The 18,514-nt window shown below is 44.3% G+C and overlaps 1 protein-coding gene across 1 annotated transcript in view; it reads left to right on the top strand.

Moving 5' to 3' along the window:
- GABBR2 (gamma-aminobutyric acid type B receptor subunit 2) overlaps window positions 1-18,514 on the top strand; it is a 426,862-nt gene that overhangs the window by 163,624 nt on the left and 244,724 nt on the right. The window contains exon 3 of the mRNA XM_039475217.2: window positions 6,152-6,322. Within this exon, the coding sequence (XP_039331151.1) occupies window positions 6,152-6,322 (171 nt within the window). The remainder of the gene's footprint in view (window positions 1-6,151; window positions 6,323-18,514) is intronic.

Genomic DNA, 18,514 nt, shown 5'->3' with positions numbered 1-18,514 from the left:
AATAGGAAAGAGGGCCAAGTGCAGTCCACGTGTGTCTCTTGATAAACCAAGGCTGAAAACACTTGCCTTGCCTTTGAGGGTGAATACATTGAAAACACCTTTGGAAAAGTACTTCGAAAATAATGAAAAAAGCACAGTACTCAGAAGAAGTGGAGGAAGAGTCCATCTCTGAAAATGATCTATTGTGGGATAAAGAAGAAAACTTTAGAAAGATGTGTAGCCTTCTCAATCATATGCAGTAAAACAGGCTCCATGAAATAGACACCCTGCGATAGGAAGATGTAGCAAGAAGGGAGATGATCATGAAAAATTTATAGGGAACTATAAATTTAAAGTGTCAATAATGCAATACAAATACGTTAAAGACAATAAAGTTTAAAACTGAGCCTGTTGAAAAGCAAGTCAGGCAACTCACAGAACAAAGAACCCGAATAGCTAACATGTCTCTGTGTCGTCACTCAGCCACATTACAGGCAGAGAGCTGCAAAATCAAGTAATAATGAGGTACCACTTTATCTCTGAAAGACTAACAAAAATTACGAAGTCAGATAATATCAAATATTGACCAGGATGTGAAGAAATGAAATGCTTACGTCCTATAGCTAGGGCTGCGGATGATACAGCCATTCTACCAGAAAATAATGAGAGTTAATATGCACATGCCCCGTAATAAAATAGAATAAAATAAGATGCTCTTCTAGAATAAAGGGGACATAATTTTTATGATATATTTAACATAATTGTACATACTATATTTTACAATATTATATTTTTATGATATATTTAAAATAATTATATATACTATATTTTACATATTACATATTTTATTTTACATTTTACATAAAAATATAATTTTTATGATATATTTAACATATATACTATATTTATATATAAAAATTATATATACAATATATAGCATAATCATTTTATATATATGTTAATTTTTTTACTGAGTTTTAAATACTTGAGTGTATAGATTGTATACAGCTCATGTATAGGACTCTCTGTATCCCAGATAAAATCAAGAGCGTAATTTTTTTTGAATTCCAGGAATAAGGGGAAAAAAATCTTTCAGGCATCCAGGCAGAGGAATCTGGGTACCTACAAATGGACAACAATCAGCGACAATCAAGCCAGCCCCAAATTTCTCCTCTGCATCACTTTGTAGTTTCAAAGAGGAGAAATGGTAGCCCAAGAATTTCATACCCAGCCAAATTCGACAGTGTGTCAAGGCAATACAGGGCCATCCTCAGTAAGTTGTCAACCCTTTATCCTTCTCAAGGTACCTATTAAAAGGTACTCCAGCAGGCTGAGACCGGAAGCAAGATTAATTCACATAGCCAGAACAGAGGAGAGTAGATACAAAGTTGAAAATCAGCAGGAACAAAAGGAAACTAAAAAGGAAGCATTAAAAAAAAGAGACGGCCATGAAGATGAAGTATGCAATGCCAAGTATTTACTATGGCAATATACATGCATATTTTAGAATCTGTTTAAAAGAGCATATTTAAAATATGCTCTTTTCAAGATGTGTATTTAAAAACAATCTTAATAAAATACAAGTAAAAGGAGGATAAAAAAATGACAGGCAAATGCAAGCAAAAATACAGTAAGGCTTGCAGTATTAATAACAAGCAAGATAACAGTATCAAACAAAAAGCAATAAAATGACAAGAGGTTTGTTTTACCTTGATAAATATTTTAATCTTCACCCAATGAATATTAAGTGCCCACCATTTGCACTAGGCAAAAGTATACATTGCTGAAAAATGAAGATATAATTGTAATGATCATTTATGCTCAAAACAAGATAAAATGAATGCATATAAAGCAAAAACAGTTGAAATACATGAAGAAATGACCAAAGACAATAAAGAAAAATTTAACAAATTTCTCAGCCTTTGATAAATCAAGTAAACAAAAATACAGAGCATATGATAATATAATTAGTTTGGTTATATCTATTATGCATAAGTAGTCTAATAAAAAATTCTGTAGCTTATGACTAGAGATTTCATCCTTTTTCCAGCCACCGTGGAACTTGTACAGAAGTTGATTGTATAATAGGCCACAAAGAAAATCTCAATAAATTCCAAAGCAGACACAGCACTTGCCAAATTCTCAAAATAATGCAATAAAACTAGAAATTAGAACAAAACTATAAATTAAATTTTAAAATACACTCTGAAATAAATCCTTGGCCAGGAATTAACTGAAAGCCTCAATCACAATCTGTTCAGAAATGAACTTGGTTATGCGAAACAAGACAGGAGCACCCAGAAAGCTTGGTGTCCAAGTTAGGGCCCTAATGCTAACAGCCCTGGTGGTGCCAGATGCTGGGTGACTGTGCTAGGGGCAGAAGGCCTAGAGAGCATGTAAGAGGAAAGTAGGTAGTCATCCTTGGGAAAAAGCGCACAAGTGTTAGAGTCCTTTAGACCTGGGTTCAAGTCCTGCTTCCACGTCTTATTAACTATAGAGGAATTTTGACATGTTCTCTCAGGGCTGCAGTCTGCTTATTCAAAACCAGGGGTGTTGAGCTATGTCTGTGGTCCTCAACCCTCACTGAGCATCATAATCACCTGGAAAATTTTTAAATAATAGTGATGCTTAGGCTAGATGCCCAGAGATGCTTATTCAGGTAGTTTGGAGTGGGACCAAGTCACCAGTATTCTTTGAAATCTCCCCAAATGACTCCAGTGTGCAGAGAACCCCAGAGGTAGATGATTTCTCAGATGTCTCTTAGTTCTGAAGTCCAGCAGTACTTCTGGGCTCCTGCAGTTTTTGCCTATGGAAGAAAGTTTCAGGAGAATAAAGCCAGAGGAACAGTGACGCAATGCAATCTAATCAAAGCATGCATTATCTCAAATGGTGCAGAAAATGTCAGTGCCAGTTAATATTTTGCACCCAACATGATTTAGACCCGGGGCATATATTGTACTCCAAGCCCATGGTAAACACAATGGGCCATTTATTCACTGAACAGTAACCATGGTAATTACCCACAGGGAAAACATATGAAGTTGTTCAAGCAACAATTAATTGTGGACCTGGAACTAATAGGACAATAACGGTAAAGTAGCAACCAGAGTGTGATTCAGAAATCACATCAGAAAACCAATATTTTCCAAATTGTATTAGATAAGCATTTTTGGGGATGTGATGGTGTATATAATGTCCCTTCCTGAAATAGTTGCTCCCAGGTTTTTTGAATAGCTGCTTCTCCCACTGGTGAGCATAGGAGGCTTGTAGTTTTGTTTTAATCTTGTGAGACGAATCACAGACAGTAGGTTTGAGGGGACTATGGAGAGTGTCTATTTCCCACGCTCACTATGGGACCTAAATGTCACCTGCAGGCAGGTGTGCAGACCTTGGTTTGGTTGGAACGATCTTCTGATTCTTTTTTTCAGAAAAACGTGCATGTCTGTCTACACATCCATGCCCATGCAAATTCTTTCCTACAGTTTTCTGGGGGTTCACAGACACTTTGAAGCCCTTCTCTTCTTACTAGGTTGTGGTCCAGCCTCTGCTTGCACAGCTCCAGACACAGGGATCTCATGGGCATGGAGTACTTCTAATGGCAGGGCTTCCATGGTCAGACAACTGATATGAACGTTCCTCAATGTGTCCACTTGAAATTTCCCTCTCTGTAGTTTCTTCCCATTAGTCCTCTTCTACCTAGAATCTTTGAACATTGACAAAAGTCATTCTCCCCTTGACCTTTACCGGTCTTGGGGTCTCCCTATCCCTGTGAGGTCTTAGAAGTTGTTTCTACAGGGGCTCTGCAGCTCCAGGTAATGGCTGAATTACTATTGTGTGGTCAGCTTCAACAGATAGGAGATCCAGCATTTCTAGGTAGTGGCTGTCTACCCTCTGAACCGGACATGGAAGGGGACAAATCTCCACTGCTCCCACAATCTTTTGTAAGGGGAAAGTGGTTCTAGGGTGATAGAAGAAGCAGTAAAGCAACTTCGGCTGGACCTGAAGGTACCGGGATGTTATTACCTTGGATGCTGAAATTGGACCCTAGGAGGTATCAAATCCAGAGCTGCTGCTAGGACAAGCAAGGGTTTGGGGAGATGGCTGGTGGCAGCAAAGAGTGAGCTTGCTTCATCCATGCCCTGTCTCGATCAAACGTTTGAATGAAACAAGAGAAGAGAAGGAGGGAGGGAGGAAGGAAGGACAGACAGACTAGAAGAAACCATAGAGAAATTCTTTTATAATCTCAGAGTAAGAGAGGCCTTTCTTAAATATGACACAAAACCTAAAGACATGAAAGAAAAAAAACTGATAAATTCATCCTCGTTAAAAAAACAGTTCTACATGGAAATGGCACTATAAACAACATCAAGATAAAGTACAAACTGGTAGAAAAATTAGCAACTTATATCATAAAGGACCAATTTACTTAATATAAAAGATCGCTTCTATAAACTGAAAAGACTACAAGTCAAATTAGAAAACAAGCGAAGAATGTGAACAGTTTCCTGAAAGGAACTACCAATTACTTTTACATGTAGAAAGAAGTTGAGTGCAGTGGCACGCCTGTAATCACAGTGACTCAGGAGGCTGAGGCAGGAGGCTTGAGCCCAGGGGTTCAAAACCAGACTAGGCCACATAGTGAGACCCCTTCTCTAAAAAGGTTTTTAAATTAGCTAGGCATAGAGGCCTGTACCTATAGTCCTAGCTACTCGGGAGACTGAGGCAGGAGGATCGCTTGAACCCAGGAGTTCCAGGCTGCAGTAAGCTATGATAGTGCCACTGCACTCAAGCCTGGGCAACAGAACAAGACCCTGTCTCTAAACAAAAGCAAATAAATAAATAAATAAAATTTAAATGAAAAAAAAAATAGAAGAATATTCAACCTCACTCACACTAAGAAAAATGCAAATTAGAACTATAACAAGATACCATCTTTTCACTGTCACACTGCAAAGATCAAAAACTTTGATAACTACCTTCTGTGGCTGAGGCTGAGGGAAGGAACAGAGATCAGAGGAAGTGTTACAGAAAAGGTGACATTTAAACTGGGCCTTGTGGGACAGATAATTAAAATCCAACTTAACAACTTAACTGGCACTTAAAAAGAAATAGTAAAGAGAACGATGGACAACTTTGACTACTGAGTGTAAATTAAAACACACACACACAAAATGTAAAGGCAAACACAAACTGAGATATTTGCAACAACTATAATAGCCAGAGTTTGAACGGTATACATGTAAAAAAATGTTTTGTTAAATTCAATCAGAAAAGCATTAGAATACCACTCAAAAAATAAAGGACACAAAAAAGTAATTCCTAAAATAGGATCCACTATTAGTTAATAACCATACAAAAAAGTTTAGCATTGTCTATAACCATGAATGTAATATGATACAGGGTTTTATTTGCTGATAAGTTATTACAAAATTAGACGATAACATTTTTTATTCCCTCTGTTGGTAAAGATGTGGTAAGATTGGCCCTCTGATCATTCCTGGCTAGTAAATGTATAAACTGATAAAATATTTTTTGGAAATAAGTATAAATCTTTAAAGACTCATATCCTTCATCTGGGAAATTTTACATCACAGACTCTGTCTTATGGAAATATCCCAAAATATAGAACCAAAAATGCTATGTACAAAGATGCCTGTAGAATAATATGATGATAATGACAAATTAGAAATAATCAAAATGACCCCAAATTAGAAACGATTCAGTAAATTATGGTATATTCATATGCTGGAATATTGTGTAGCTATTCTAATGTTGACAAAGAGTTTTTAAGGATACTGTTAAATGGGGAAAAATAGTTCAATTATGCATGTGGAATGATTTCAGGATCTTTTAAAAAATAAACCCAATCACTGCGCATAGAAAAAGGACTGGAAAGGAACAGACAATAACATGTCTGAACCAAAGAATGATGGTTCTTTAGGAAGGGGTAGATGATTGGCTATTTTTTCCTTCTTTCTCCTTATTTTGCATTTGTAAACCTTTCCTTCCATTATGATGTGTTCCTCTTACAATAAAAAAGTTTTAAAAATATCTGTCCTTGTGTGTTTATGCTCCAAGTTGAAACTAACAGTCTCTATTCCAGTAGGAAAGATGTGGGGCCACAGTTGTGAGGCCCACTGGTAAACAGTGTTGTCTCTTTTGTGTTTTCCAGCTTTCCTTTGCTGCAACCACGCCCGTTCTAGCTGATAAGAAAAAATACCCTTATTTCTTTCGGACTGTCCCATCAGACAATGCGGTGAATCCAGCCATTCTGAAGTTGCTGAAGCACTACCAGTGGAAGCGCGTGGGCACGCTGACGCAAGACGTTCAGAGGTTCTCTGAGGTACGCTCGGCTCGTGTGGACACGGCCTCCCTTACTGCTGTCATCTAGCAAGAGGCGATGTGGCTTAGTCAGGGATGGGTACTGTCACAGGGCTTTCAAGCATGTGTTGGTTAGTGCGATCAAAACTGTTTCACCGTTGACAAAATAGAGCTGGTAGCTGAGGAATTTCACTGTGCATAGGACTGGCGGAAACCATCATCAGGCGTGAACCTTCCCCTTCATTCTTTGTATTGGCTACATGGTGTGACTTACTCCCTCAGTGCCCCTGTGGGCTTGTTGTCTTTGTTACTGATGCTGTCCTGTGATTATCTAAAATCACAGAGTGCCACTGGGGGTGTTCACCTGCGAGGAGAGTTTGGGGGAAGGGCTGGCTTGGACTGAAGATGCCAGTGTCGCCTTGGATGGGGTAGAGTTTTGTTGTTTTGTTTGTTCTATAAGTTACAAACACAACTTAATACATGGTGGGCGATTTTTGTTGTTGTTGTGTGTATGTGTATTGTTGTGGAAAAAAGCCAGAATATAGGTAGTAAAAGAGTCAACGTGTTGCTTTGTCCCAAGCCAACTAAATCATGCTTTCTCTCTGAAAGCTAACTCCTGCTTTCACTTTGGTGTTCATCTGCCTAGAAATTTTACAGTGTGTTTGTTTTAAAGCCAAATGACTTCATACTATGTATATTTCCTTTTTCACTTTACCACAGATCTTAGAGGCCTCGATTAACCTCCTGGTTTAAAGGGACCTGATGTTCTATCAAATGGGAATGTCGTACCTTACTGAGCCAGCCCCTGTGAATGTGACCACTTTCCAATGGAACAACCATACTCTCATGCCTCAGTGTGCATCCTGGCAGTAGACTTCTAGAAGTGGAACTGCTGGGCCATTTAAAATTTTGAGAGGAACTGACCTCCAGAAAGGCAGTTCTAATTTCTAGTCCCACCAACAGCATTTGAAAATTCCCATTTTTACATATCCTTACTAACAGTGCATATTAGCCAATATTTGAAAAGTTAGCCTCACTCAGAGGAGTACAAAATGGCTTCCTGTCTTGTTTCCCTTTGCGTTGTGCCTCCTGCTTTCATCTCTGTTCCTGTGTGTGCTTTTGATACCTGGAGCCTCCAAAAAGACAAGACAAGCCCAGGAGAGACACACTTTAGCCACGTGGAGGATTTCCATGCGTGAGTCGGGGGTCTAGGCAGACCTCAGCAGGAGCAGTAGGGGCAGACACACAGCCCCCTGCCCGCCTGGGAAGCGGGGGGAAAGGCCGGGCAGGGTGGTGAGAAAGTTGGGAGCAGAGCAGGGCTGGTAATCAGCAGACCTGGTTTCCACTCCAGCTCTGCACTTACCTTCTGGGGTTCTTGCCCTCTGTCTCTTCCATGGGAGGAAGAAACAACTTCATACATTGGCTGTGTGACCTTGGAGAAGTTACCTTGCTTCTCTGAGCTTCGATTCCTCCCCTGTAAAACGGGGACAATAACCTCTTGCATGCCTCCCTTTGGGGCTTCTGCCAAAATCCGATGAGTAATGGATTTGAAAGAGCTTTGTAACTATAAAGTTCGTAAACAGAGAGGGTTGGTTTTGGAGGTGCTTGAAAAGTGGAAGTGTTTGGCTCCACGGTCTGTGGGTATCCAAACAAGGTAAGACTGCTCCTCATCTTGCCACCTCCCTGTTTCTCAGCCCCTAGAAGGCAATACAAAGGGAACTTGACCTCCAGTGGGGGTGACTCATTGCCAAATGCTGAAGAGGCAGTTGCTGGAAGGCCGCCTTTATAGAGAAGTGAGAAATGTTCTAAAATGAGAGTGAAACAGGTGGATGGTGGAGGATAGGAAGGACCCATCCCCATGGCCCCATTAACACCGGACTCTGCCAGGATTTGGAGAGACTTTCTTTTTTCTAACAGCATCTTTGGCTGTCAGAGCCTGAAGGACACTTAGAGGCATAGCTCCTCCCCTCCTCATTTTGTAGAAGGGGAAACTAAGGCCCAGAGAGGGAAGGCGACAAAGTTCAAGGTTTCATGGCATCTCTGAAGTCATGAAAGATTGTTCACAGAAAAGTCAGGACTGAATTTTGGGGTCCTGAACCCGTCAGTTTAGACTTCCCATTGCTCCTTTTCTTCTCTGATTTCCTGGAATCACATGGGAACTACCAGCATGTAGCCTCAGAGGTTTGAAATTATCACCGGACTGGGTCTAAAGAGGGTAATTTATGAGCCCCGACATTGGCTGAGTGCCTTACAGATTCCCATTCTCATGGCCAGCTACCCTGGAAGGAGGGGTGATGGTTCCCATTTTACAGATGGGGAAACGGAGGTTTGCAGAGAATGGGAGGCCTCTTGCCCCAGGGCACATGCTGGTAAAGAGCCTAGCCAGGGCTAAAAACCGGACCCTCAGGCTGTTGTTGTGTGTCCTCGATACACTTCCTCACTGGGTAGTCTCAGGTCTTGACTGTTAGGTAGCACACCTTTCTCCTTGCATAGCCGTGTCGGGGCCCTCAGCCAGGATTTCAGGGCATCTCAGTGGGAAACCTCTTTTCCCGAGGACAGGATGCTGCTTGCTGGTATTGCTGGCAAGGACCCCTCTTGATTTAAATCTCTCAGCCCAGCTGACTCCTCTCTGTGCCCAAGGGCTTTGGCATCCCTCTCTCGATGTCTGGGCTGCATCGCTGGAGTGCAGGCCTTGGAAACTCGCCAGAGGCTAACAGCTTTTCATGAGTGCAAAGGAAACTGGATTCCTTTTATGAAACTGGTCGATCAGCAGCGTCAAGCACTTCTGTTCCGGACTGGTGCACTGGAAGGAATGTCAAGTGAAAGCAATCCTGAAGTCAGAGAGGGTGGTGGAGGGGCTTTACTCCCATGGAGCTTATTACTATGTTTGGGACTGTGGAAGGGGTAGAGGGCTGAGGCCATCCCACCTAGGGACCAGCTGCTCCTGTAAGCTACCCCCAACCCCTGAGATTCAAGGTCAGCATATGGTAACCCAGAGGGTACTCAGGACTTGGGTCCAAGGTACTGATCTTTAGGCCCACTTTTACCAAGCGTGGCTGTGGGATCCCAGGTAATTCGCTTTCCCATGCTGACCCTAGGATGTATCAGATCTAGAGCTGCTGCTGGGACCAGGGTTCCATGGAGAGAATTGATGGCTGGAAAGTTTCATCTTGCTCTGCCGTGCTCTCTCTGCATGAAAGATGTAAATGAGATGAAAGAAGGAAGGAGTTGGTACCAGATGGGCTGATCTCTGAGCCCAGCCTTGCTAAGTGATGGCCGTGAGATCGTAGACCTCATAGAGATCCAGTTTTCCCTTGTGTAAAATGAGACAGTTTATTCTACCTCACAGGTACTGAGAGATGAGATGGTTAGGTAAGAAAACAGAAATGAAAGATCTCTGCATAGTAGGTGCTTATTAAATAGCCATTTGCTTCTCCAGTGACTCATAGGGCAAACTGGGGATGCATGTGTGTTCACTCAAAACATCATAGTGTGGCCTCCTATGTACTATGGTCCGTGATGGGCCCTGCGCTGTGGAGGACCAGAGATCAATGACGCAGCCTGGGGGTGAGTAGTGATGCTTCCTGCATTGAGTTCTCAACTCTGGCTGCTCATTAGAATCACCAGCGAAATTTTTTTTTAAATACAAAATAAAATCTAAATTTTTGGATTTTCTTCCTTTTCCTTTTCACTTTTCATAGCCTTATTGAGATATAATTTACATACCACACAGTTCACCCACTGTTAGTGTACAGTTCAATTATTTTGTATAAATTTTTATGTTGGTCAGGTGTGGTGCCTCACACCTGTAATTCCATCACTTTGGGAAGCCAAAGCGGGAGGATTGCTTGAGCCCAGGAGTTCGAGACCAGCCTGGACAACATGACAAAACCCTGTCTCTACAAAAAAACCCCACATATATACAAAAATTAGCTGGGCATGGTGGTATACATCTATAGTTCCAGCTACTTGGGAGGCTTGAGCCCAGGAGTTTGAGGCTGCAGTGAGCTATGACTGCACTACTGCATACTCCAGCTAGGGAGACAGTGAGACCCTGTCTCAAAAAAAAATGTTTGTTTGTGCAACCATTGCCACAATCCAATTTTAGAATACTCTTCATCACTTTAAAAACTCCCATTGCCCATTTTGTAGTCAGCTCCACCCCCTAGCCCCAGGAATAGTTTTACCTTTTCTGGAAATTTCTTATAAATGGAATGAAAGAACGTGCAGTCTTTTGCACCTGGTTTTTTTCACCCAGCGCAGTGCTAGAGGCCCATGATGCTGTGGCATGTGTCAGTGGTTTGTTTCTTTCTACTGATGAGTGGAAATCCCCTGTACAGATAGAACCCCTGGGGAGCTTTGAAAATCCTGATGCCCAGGCCATCCCCAGAGCAATCATACTGGATGATCCTGGCGTTGGAGCCTGTGTAAGATCTCCAGGTGGCTTCAGTGTGCTGCCAGCATTGAGAACTCCTGTCCTGCATAATTGGCTGGGAGTCAGGAGCTCAGGGTGGAAGTGACGCTCTCTTGCGCTGAGAGCCCTTGAGCTCAGAGTAGCCCCATTGTGTCTGCTGGCCTCCATCTGCTTGGTGTCTCTCAGCAGGCCTGGGGATTAAGGAGCGGGATGGAGATGGTGGAGGGAGGCCTTGGTCCACCGCTGGGGCCCCACCAGATGGAAGACAACAGTTGGGGTGTGAAGAGTTGGGGTAGTCCATGAAGTCTGGGGTGGAGAGGGAAAGGCAGGCAGGTCATCCGTGTGCACATTGAGGGCCTTTGGCAAGAGGCTGGAGGGTTGGGAGGCTGTGGACAGGGCCAGAAGAGGGGCATAAGGACTGAGAGGCCAGGCTCTGGTGAAGTGTGAGGACCCATTGTAGCATGGAGGTGCAGATCACTGGAATTCAGGGCAAGGAGCTGAGAGGCCAGAGTGCTGAGTGACATCACATGGGCACTGCAGGCCCAGGAGGGAGATAGTGCTTGGGGTGGAGATTAAGACCGTGGGCAGGGGATGCCTTGGAGGACAGCAGAGGAAGGCAGGGGCATTTGGGCCTCTCCCACTTTTCAAGTCTTATGATCTACCCAGCCATCCTCACCAATTATTCTTTGGGCTTTCAGTTCTGTGATGCAGCTAACCAACTAAATGCTTAAGTGCCCGTAAGCCGATCACTTGCTGTCTCTGGGCCTCAGTTTCCCCTTCTGTAAGCTAAGAGAATTGGGCCAACTGACTGCTAAGATCCCTCCTAGTTCAAGGAATTTTGGATTCTAGGACATGAGCATATGGAAACCTGGCCTTCGGCCCCAATCCTGCCACTCCCAGGGACATGGCCATGAGAATTCCTTAGCCTCTTTGTGCCTGTTTTGTTTGTTTAAAAGACTAATTTTAGATTCATAGCAAAACTGAGAGGAAGGTATGGAGAGTTCCCATACACTCCCTGCCCCCACACAAGCCCAGCTTCCTCATTGTCACCATCCCTGTCAGAGTGGCCCATTCGTTACAACTGATGAATCTACACTGAAACGTCATCATCCCCCAGACCCCAGAGTTTACATTAGGGTTCACTCTAAGTGGGGTACATTGAATGGCTTTGGACAAATGCATGACATAGATTCATCGTTATAGTATCATTAGAGTATTTTCACGGCCCTAGAAGTTCTCTTTTTACTGATCCCCATAGTTTTGCCTTTTCCATAATGTTGTTTAGTTGGAATCATATCGAATGTAGCCTTTTCAGATTGGCTTCTTTCCCTTCTTTAATATGCATTTAACTTTTCTTCATGTCTTTTCATTGTTCGATAGATTATTTTTTGTGCTGAATAACACAGCCATCCATTAGTCACCACGGGGCATTGGTTCCAGGACCCCGTGGATACCTAAATCCGAGGATGCTCAAGTCCCTGATATAAAATGGTGTAGTATTTGCATATAGCCTGTGCACATCCTCCCACATTCTTTAAATTATCTCCGGATTACCTATAATACCTAATACAATGTAAATGCTGTGTAAATAGTTGTTATGCTGCATTAGTTTTTTATTTGTTTTTTTTTTAATTTTTTTTTTTTAAATCTATCATTTGGGCTGAGTGTGGTGGCTCATGCCTGTAATCCCAGAACTCTGGGAGGCCAAGGTGGGCAGCTCACCTGAGGTCAGGAGTTCAAGACCAGCCTGACCAACGTGGTGAAACCCTGTCTCTACTAAAAATACAAAAAAGTTAGCTGGGCATGGTTGCCTGTAATCCCAGCCACTTGGGAGGCTAAGGCAGGAGAATCACTTGCCTCCAGCCTGGGCAACAGAGTGAGATTCTCCCTGTCCCTCAACAAAAGATTCTCGATCCATAGTTGGTTGAATCCATGGATAAGGGACCTGTGGTTACCGAGAGTTGACTGTATCTATTGTCAGGATATATCACAGTTTATCCATTCACCTACTGAAAGACACCTTGGTGGCTTCTAAGTTTTTGCAGTTATATGTAAAGCTGCTCTAAACATCCATGTGCAGGATTTTGTGTGGACATCAGATTTCAGCTCCTTGGGGTAAATACCAAGGCACTCCATTACTGAATCATATGATAAGGGTATGTTTCATGTTGCAAAAACACGCCAAGCTGTCTTCCAAAGTGGCTGTACCGTTTTGCATTCCCACCAGCAACGACTGAGAGCTTCTGTCACTCCCCATCCACTCCAGTATTTGGTATTGACGGTGTTCTGGAGTTTGGCCATTCTAAGAGATGTGCAGTGGTATCTTCTTGTTTTAATTTGCATTACTCTGATATCATATGATGTAGAGCATCTTTTCACAGGCTTATTTGCCTTGTTTTTTTCATCTTGAGCATGGGGATAATAATAGCACCTTCCTCTTAGGATTGTTGAGAGGATTCAATGTGTTAGGATACTTAAAGTATTAAGAAAAGTACCTGGCTCATCCTCAGTGTCATGCAAGGGACAGATGTTACTTTTATTATCATCCAGAATCTGGTTCCTTAGCTGGTGGCTGGCCCTCATTCAGGAGCCCCACTGCATGGCAGAGTTTCTGTGCCTATCTTGAGCATGGCTACCTTTCCCTTTTCTCCCTCCAAGCTCCAAGACTCCCCACCTAGCCACTAGTCCTCAGTGATCTCCAGGCTTCTGAGGCTGACCTTTCCATACTGACCTCTCTCAAGTGGTGGGCCCCACTGAGACCCTTCATCTACCCAAGACAGAAGGTCACCATCTGCAGAGCTTCCTCTTCAAAGCACCTGTCCTTTCAGGCCCTCCAGGGTCCTGCCTGGCCCTTTGAAACCTACTCCCCTTGCTAAGTTGCCATCTGCCCCACTAAAGGAGCCTTGGATCAACTCCTCTAAAGTTACTCTTTCTCTGCAGGAGCAGTTGCCCAGGAGACACTCCTGCAGGGGAGGCCAAGGAGACCCTGGCCTTGCATCTAACCTAGGAGTCACCCTTGTTAGAATCATCATCCTCTTCTGATGCTCTTAGCAGGAAGAAGCTCCTTAGCATGGCTCAAGAGGCCCTTCACAGTCTCCCTGAGGCCTGCTTCTCTGTCACCTGCAGTCACTTCTTCCTTTGCCCCTTTGGTCCAGCCACACCTTCATGCTGGCTTCTCTCTTGGCAGGAACATCCTGCCCTCCATCTGACTCAACTTGCCTCTCCAGCTGTCTCAGGTGTGTCACCTCTGTGCTCTTGCTTCTCGTTTTTCTACCCCTACCAGTTCTTTGAATGGTGCAGCACAAGACACCATTTGCTTCCTCGTCTGTCACTCACTGTCTCCAGACTGGAGAGTACTTACGGATGAGAGCCACAGCGGATCCCTGTGTCCCCTCACCTTGCATGCTCTCTGGTGCAGGTGTGTTCAGTGAGGATTTCAGCACAGGATTCTTTATCCATTAGGTCAGATTCTTAGGGACAAATGCAGTTCTTTCCCTCCTGTTGCCCCTGAGTCCACCTGCTCCTGGGATGATGAGATGAAGGTGTAAGGGGTGCAGAGAAACCCCAGCCCCAGCATCCGGGTTTGTCATAATGCCATTCCCTCTCCTGACTGCCTCCTCTCTGAGTCACTGGGACCATCAGGAAGAGCAGCAGGGAATGATGGATGATTCTAACAAGGGTGGAGCCTAGATTAGATGCAAGCCCGGGCTCTCCCTGTCCTCCCCTGCAGGAGTGCCTCCCAGGCTACTGCTCCAGAAGAGTAAGCAGTAACTTTAAAGGAGTTTACCTGAGGCCCCTTTGGTGGGACAGATGGCAACTTGGCAAGGTGGGAAGGTTGCAAAGCACCAGGCAGTTCTGGCGGAGTCAGCAAGTCTAACTCTGCAGAACTCCATGCAAGTCATGCTGTCATTTCTTAATTTGAAGTCTTTTTTTGATGTGACATTGTTTGTTGGTGGAAATTCTTCTAGAGATCTTAGTGGAAAGTTCTGGACCAGCCACTGGCATCAACAGTCCCCAGGAACCTGCTACGTGGTTGCTTGTAGGTGATGTAGGTATTGGGCATTGGGAATGCACACATGATAGTTTGCGTCTAAGGTAATTTTTCTGACTTTGTCATCCTGGGAGATTTTTTTCCTGAGTTGCTAATGCTTCAGAATCCTCTCTCTTCAGGACTGGGCAATACTGGCTTCTATACTAGTGGTTCTCAAACTGTGGTCCCTGGACCAGCAGCATCAGCAGGACCACCTTGGCTTTGTCCCAGCCCCAGTGAATCAGACACTGTGGGATGAGCTCAGCTTTATGATTTTGATGCAGCTAGAGTTTGAGAACCACTTCAGGTGGGACCACTGTGCTCCCAAGCTCACTTTAGCTAAGAACAAGGCCAAGCACACTTGGAGGGCTGAGCCACCTCTGAGCTCTACCCTTGGCATCCCTCCTGGCTGCAGGATCACATGGGCTGCCAGTGTATCTGCAGATGTTTTATCATGAGGAGACAGAAGGGGACTCCCGACGGATCAGATTCTAATCCTAATGGTACTAGTGCCCCGCCTCTGGCCCCAACTTTTATCTGAAGAACTTACTAATGCTTTTTGGCAACTTGGCTGCATGCCCAAGCAAGCATCCTCTCCTCCTCTGTGCTCTTCCCTCAAGTTCTGCAAGAGCCCAGGCCTGTGGGTCAGCCAGCAGGAACAGCTTCTTATCTGTCCTGTCCAGACCTCGGTGGCTGTTTGTGGCAGCCTCTTTGGCATTTTAAAGGGGTGAGGTAGGTCCATTATTTCCCAGAATGTGGTTTAAATATGTGATATGATTTCTGTACCATTTTAATCGCTCTGTGTTTGTGTTCTTATATACTAGGAAAAAGTAAAATGATGACTAGCACATCAAAACTGCACTTCATGGATGTTATTGCTTAGGATGGAATCCCTATTTGAAAAGTGAGACCGTTTAAATGATAATACTAACGAATGCTTACATAAGTAGTGCACAGACACGGTGAAATGGCCTCTCAGAGGTGCAGGAGTGACCGAAGTTTGGGGACTACTGGGATGAATAAAAACCACCTAGCTGCCTGTTTATTCAACTCATGGGGGTAGGTGGGTGAGGGGTGGGGAGTGGGACTGGCAATAGGCTTCTCCTTGAAGCTCTATCTAAAGCAGATACTCAATGGGAAAGGCATTTGATCAAGGTCAAGAATCGGCCCCACAGGCCTTCAGTCTTCTGCTGAGGCTCCATAGGGACAGATCCTGGGGTTCAAGCAATACTTGTTCTTTCATGTGAATGTCCCCTGTGGGAAGTGCAGCCCACTAGCAGGTGCTCTGTCCTACCTACCCCTGCAGAGCAGGAAGACCCCACCTGGGTGAGAGCCCCCGCCTGTCAGGGGCTCCAGTTTCTAGTACTCCTGCCACCTTGGGGCAGTGTGTGTACACCTGGAGAATTTCCAGGATGCTTTGCTCCAGGGTGGCTGCCATGGCAAAGCCTGCTGAAAAGAAGACAGACCTCCGAGCTGGATGCCTTTGTCTGACTCAGAGCTCCTGCCCTGGGGACAGATGGCCCACTAGGCTCCTCTTCCCTCTACTCCAGAGCAGAGAGAAGATGGCTGTCCCATTTGTGGTTCTAAAGGAAGACCCTGGGACCTGGTGGATAATCACCCCTAACACTCCACACCAGGTCCTCAGAGTGGAGTCATTCTCCCCATGCCACAAGGACCCTGCTCAGAGAGGCTAGGGTGACTGGCCATGGGTCTGTGGGGCCAGCGCCAGGCTACTGAAGGGCTGGGTGAATGTTGCACTCCCTGCTCAAGAGGGCATGTGATATTAGATAAATATATCTTCCACCCAAGCTGTGAGGATCCTGGAACACAGTGTTGACTGAGTGAGTGTGTCTTCTTTCAAACAGCCCACAGGAGGTCCTTCAGGTCTCTGGGGGAAAAGGACCATCCACAGTGACCTTAGCACCCTCACCAGGGACACCTGGTACCTCCTCCTTAGCCCTGGGTCAGGGTCCCAAGGCGGGACTCAAGCCCAGTGAAGCAACCCCCACATCAGAACTTAGGAGTAGGAAAATGTAAATGTCATCTGCTCGTTATTGAGAACCTACTGTGTGCCAGGTAGTTATGTTCAATTATCAAACATAGTGTGGCCTCCCTTATTTTATTTATCTATTTATTTTTGGAGACAGATTGGAGTACAGTGGTGCAATCATAGCTCACTGCAGCGTCAAACTCCTGGGCTCGGGCAGCCTTCCTGCCTCAGGTTCCCAAATAGCTGGGACTACAGGCACACGCCACCGCACCTGGCTATTTTTATTTTATTTTATTTTTTGTTGAGACAGAGTCTCGTTTTGTTACCCAGGCTGGTCTCGAACTTCTGGGCTCAAGCAATCCTCCCACGTGGGCCTCCCAAAATGCTGGGATTATAGGCGTGAGCCACAGCACCTGGCTCTGTCTCCCTTTTATAGAATGGACTCGCTCAGGGAGGATAACTGTCAGGTCTCACAGCCACAAGGTAGCAGGTATAGACGAACCCCGGTTTGTGCCTGCCCTTGTGAAGAAGAGGAAGCCAGGGGTCTGGGGCCAATATCCCCCCAAATCCCTGTACCCCACCTACCAAAGAAGCATGCAGGTGAATATATAGGCCAATCAACCATGAATCAAGAGGACCTCTTTACAGTTTTTTGGAATTTTTGCCGTGGGATTCTGCATTACATTTTTCTTATTTTCGCAAGTCCAGAATCTCGGAGCAGAGCACCATCCCTTCACGGCTGCTCCTGCCACACTTCCCGGGACACATTGTTTCAGTTGGTCCTCTTGGCTGACAGGGCAGCGCATCTTGTAGTGTGTAGGTTCCCTAGAGCTATTCTGGTACATTCTGGCTGTGGTTTCTCCCCCAAGGCCCATCTGCCAGGCTTGGGTAATGCCAGAGCCGCATGAGCAAAGGAGTGGAGTTGGGAAGGTGTGTGGAACCTTCAGGAAACAGCAGAGATCCTGCCGGGGCTCGATAACTCCATGAACAGAATGAGAAGTGGAAGGATGAGCTGGGAGGCAAGAAGGATGGCGAAGACCACTGCATGCCTCTGAGTTGGGACTTCACCAGTCAGCAGTAGGGAGCCATGGATAGTTTTAAAATGAGGAGCGAGATGGTAGCAGTCCTGAGGGCTGATTGGAACCAGCAGACCAGAGGCTGTGAAAGCATCCAGGAAGTTACTGTGGTAATTCAAAGAAAAAATAATAAGATTGCAGTTATTTTCTTACTATAAAAAATGTCAAGTTCTTTTTTGTGGTTATTTTTATTTTAAAGTACTAATTATTGTTTTCTAACTGTAATATGGACATGTACTCAATGCATAAAACTTGGAAAACACAAAAGAGCACAAAGGAAAATTTAAAATTGGCCATAACCTATCCACTGAAAGATCATTGTTAACATCTAGGCTGATGTCTTTACCATCTTTTTCGGTGCACATAAATGAGCATATGTAAATAAATACATGTTCTGGCTATCGAAATGGCTTCTTAGCAATGCAGGGGGAGTGTTTTCCCAGGCCGGCAAATGTTCTCCGTGACTCCTAATGGCTACAGAGCTTCTTGACTTGACCCCAATCTGTGCTGTCGCCCTGATGTGTTTTGGACTGCATTTGCCTCTAGTCATATTTATCCTACAATCTGTTTCATTTCTTCCTATATTCCAATAATTCTGCAAATATTCTGTCCACTAATGATCTTGTTTCTTTCTAAAACTATTGGAATTTTTTTTTTTTTAACATTTTTTAACATGTCAAGGATTTGAGGTTGGGACAGGAGGT

This window comes from Saimiri boliviensis, chromosome 2 (genome assembly GCF_048565385.1).
Source record: "Saimiri boliviensis isolate mSaiBol1 chromosome 2, mSaiBol1.pri, whole genome shotgun sequence".
In the NCBI taxonomy this organism is placed as follows: domain Eukaryota; kingdom Metazoa; phylum Chordata; class Mammalia; order Primates; family Cebidae; genus Saimiri; species Saimiri boliviensis.
This window is presented reverse-complemented; position numbering and strand designations above follow the sequence as displayed.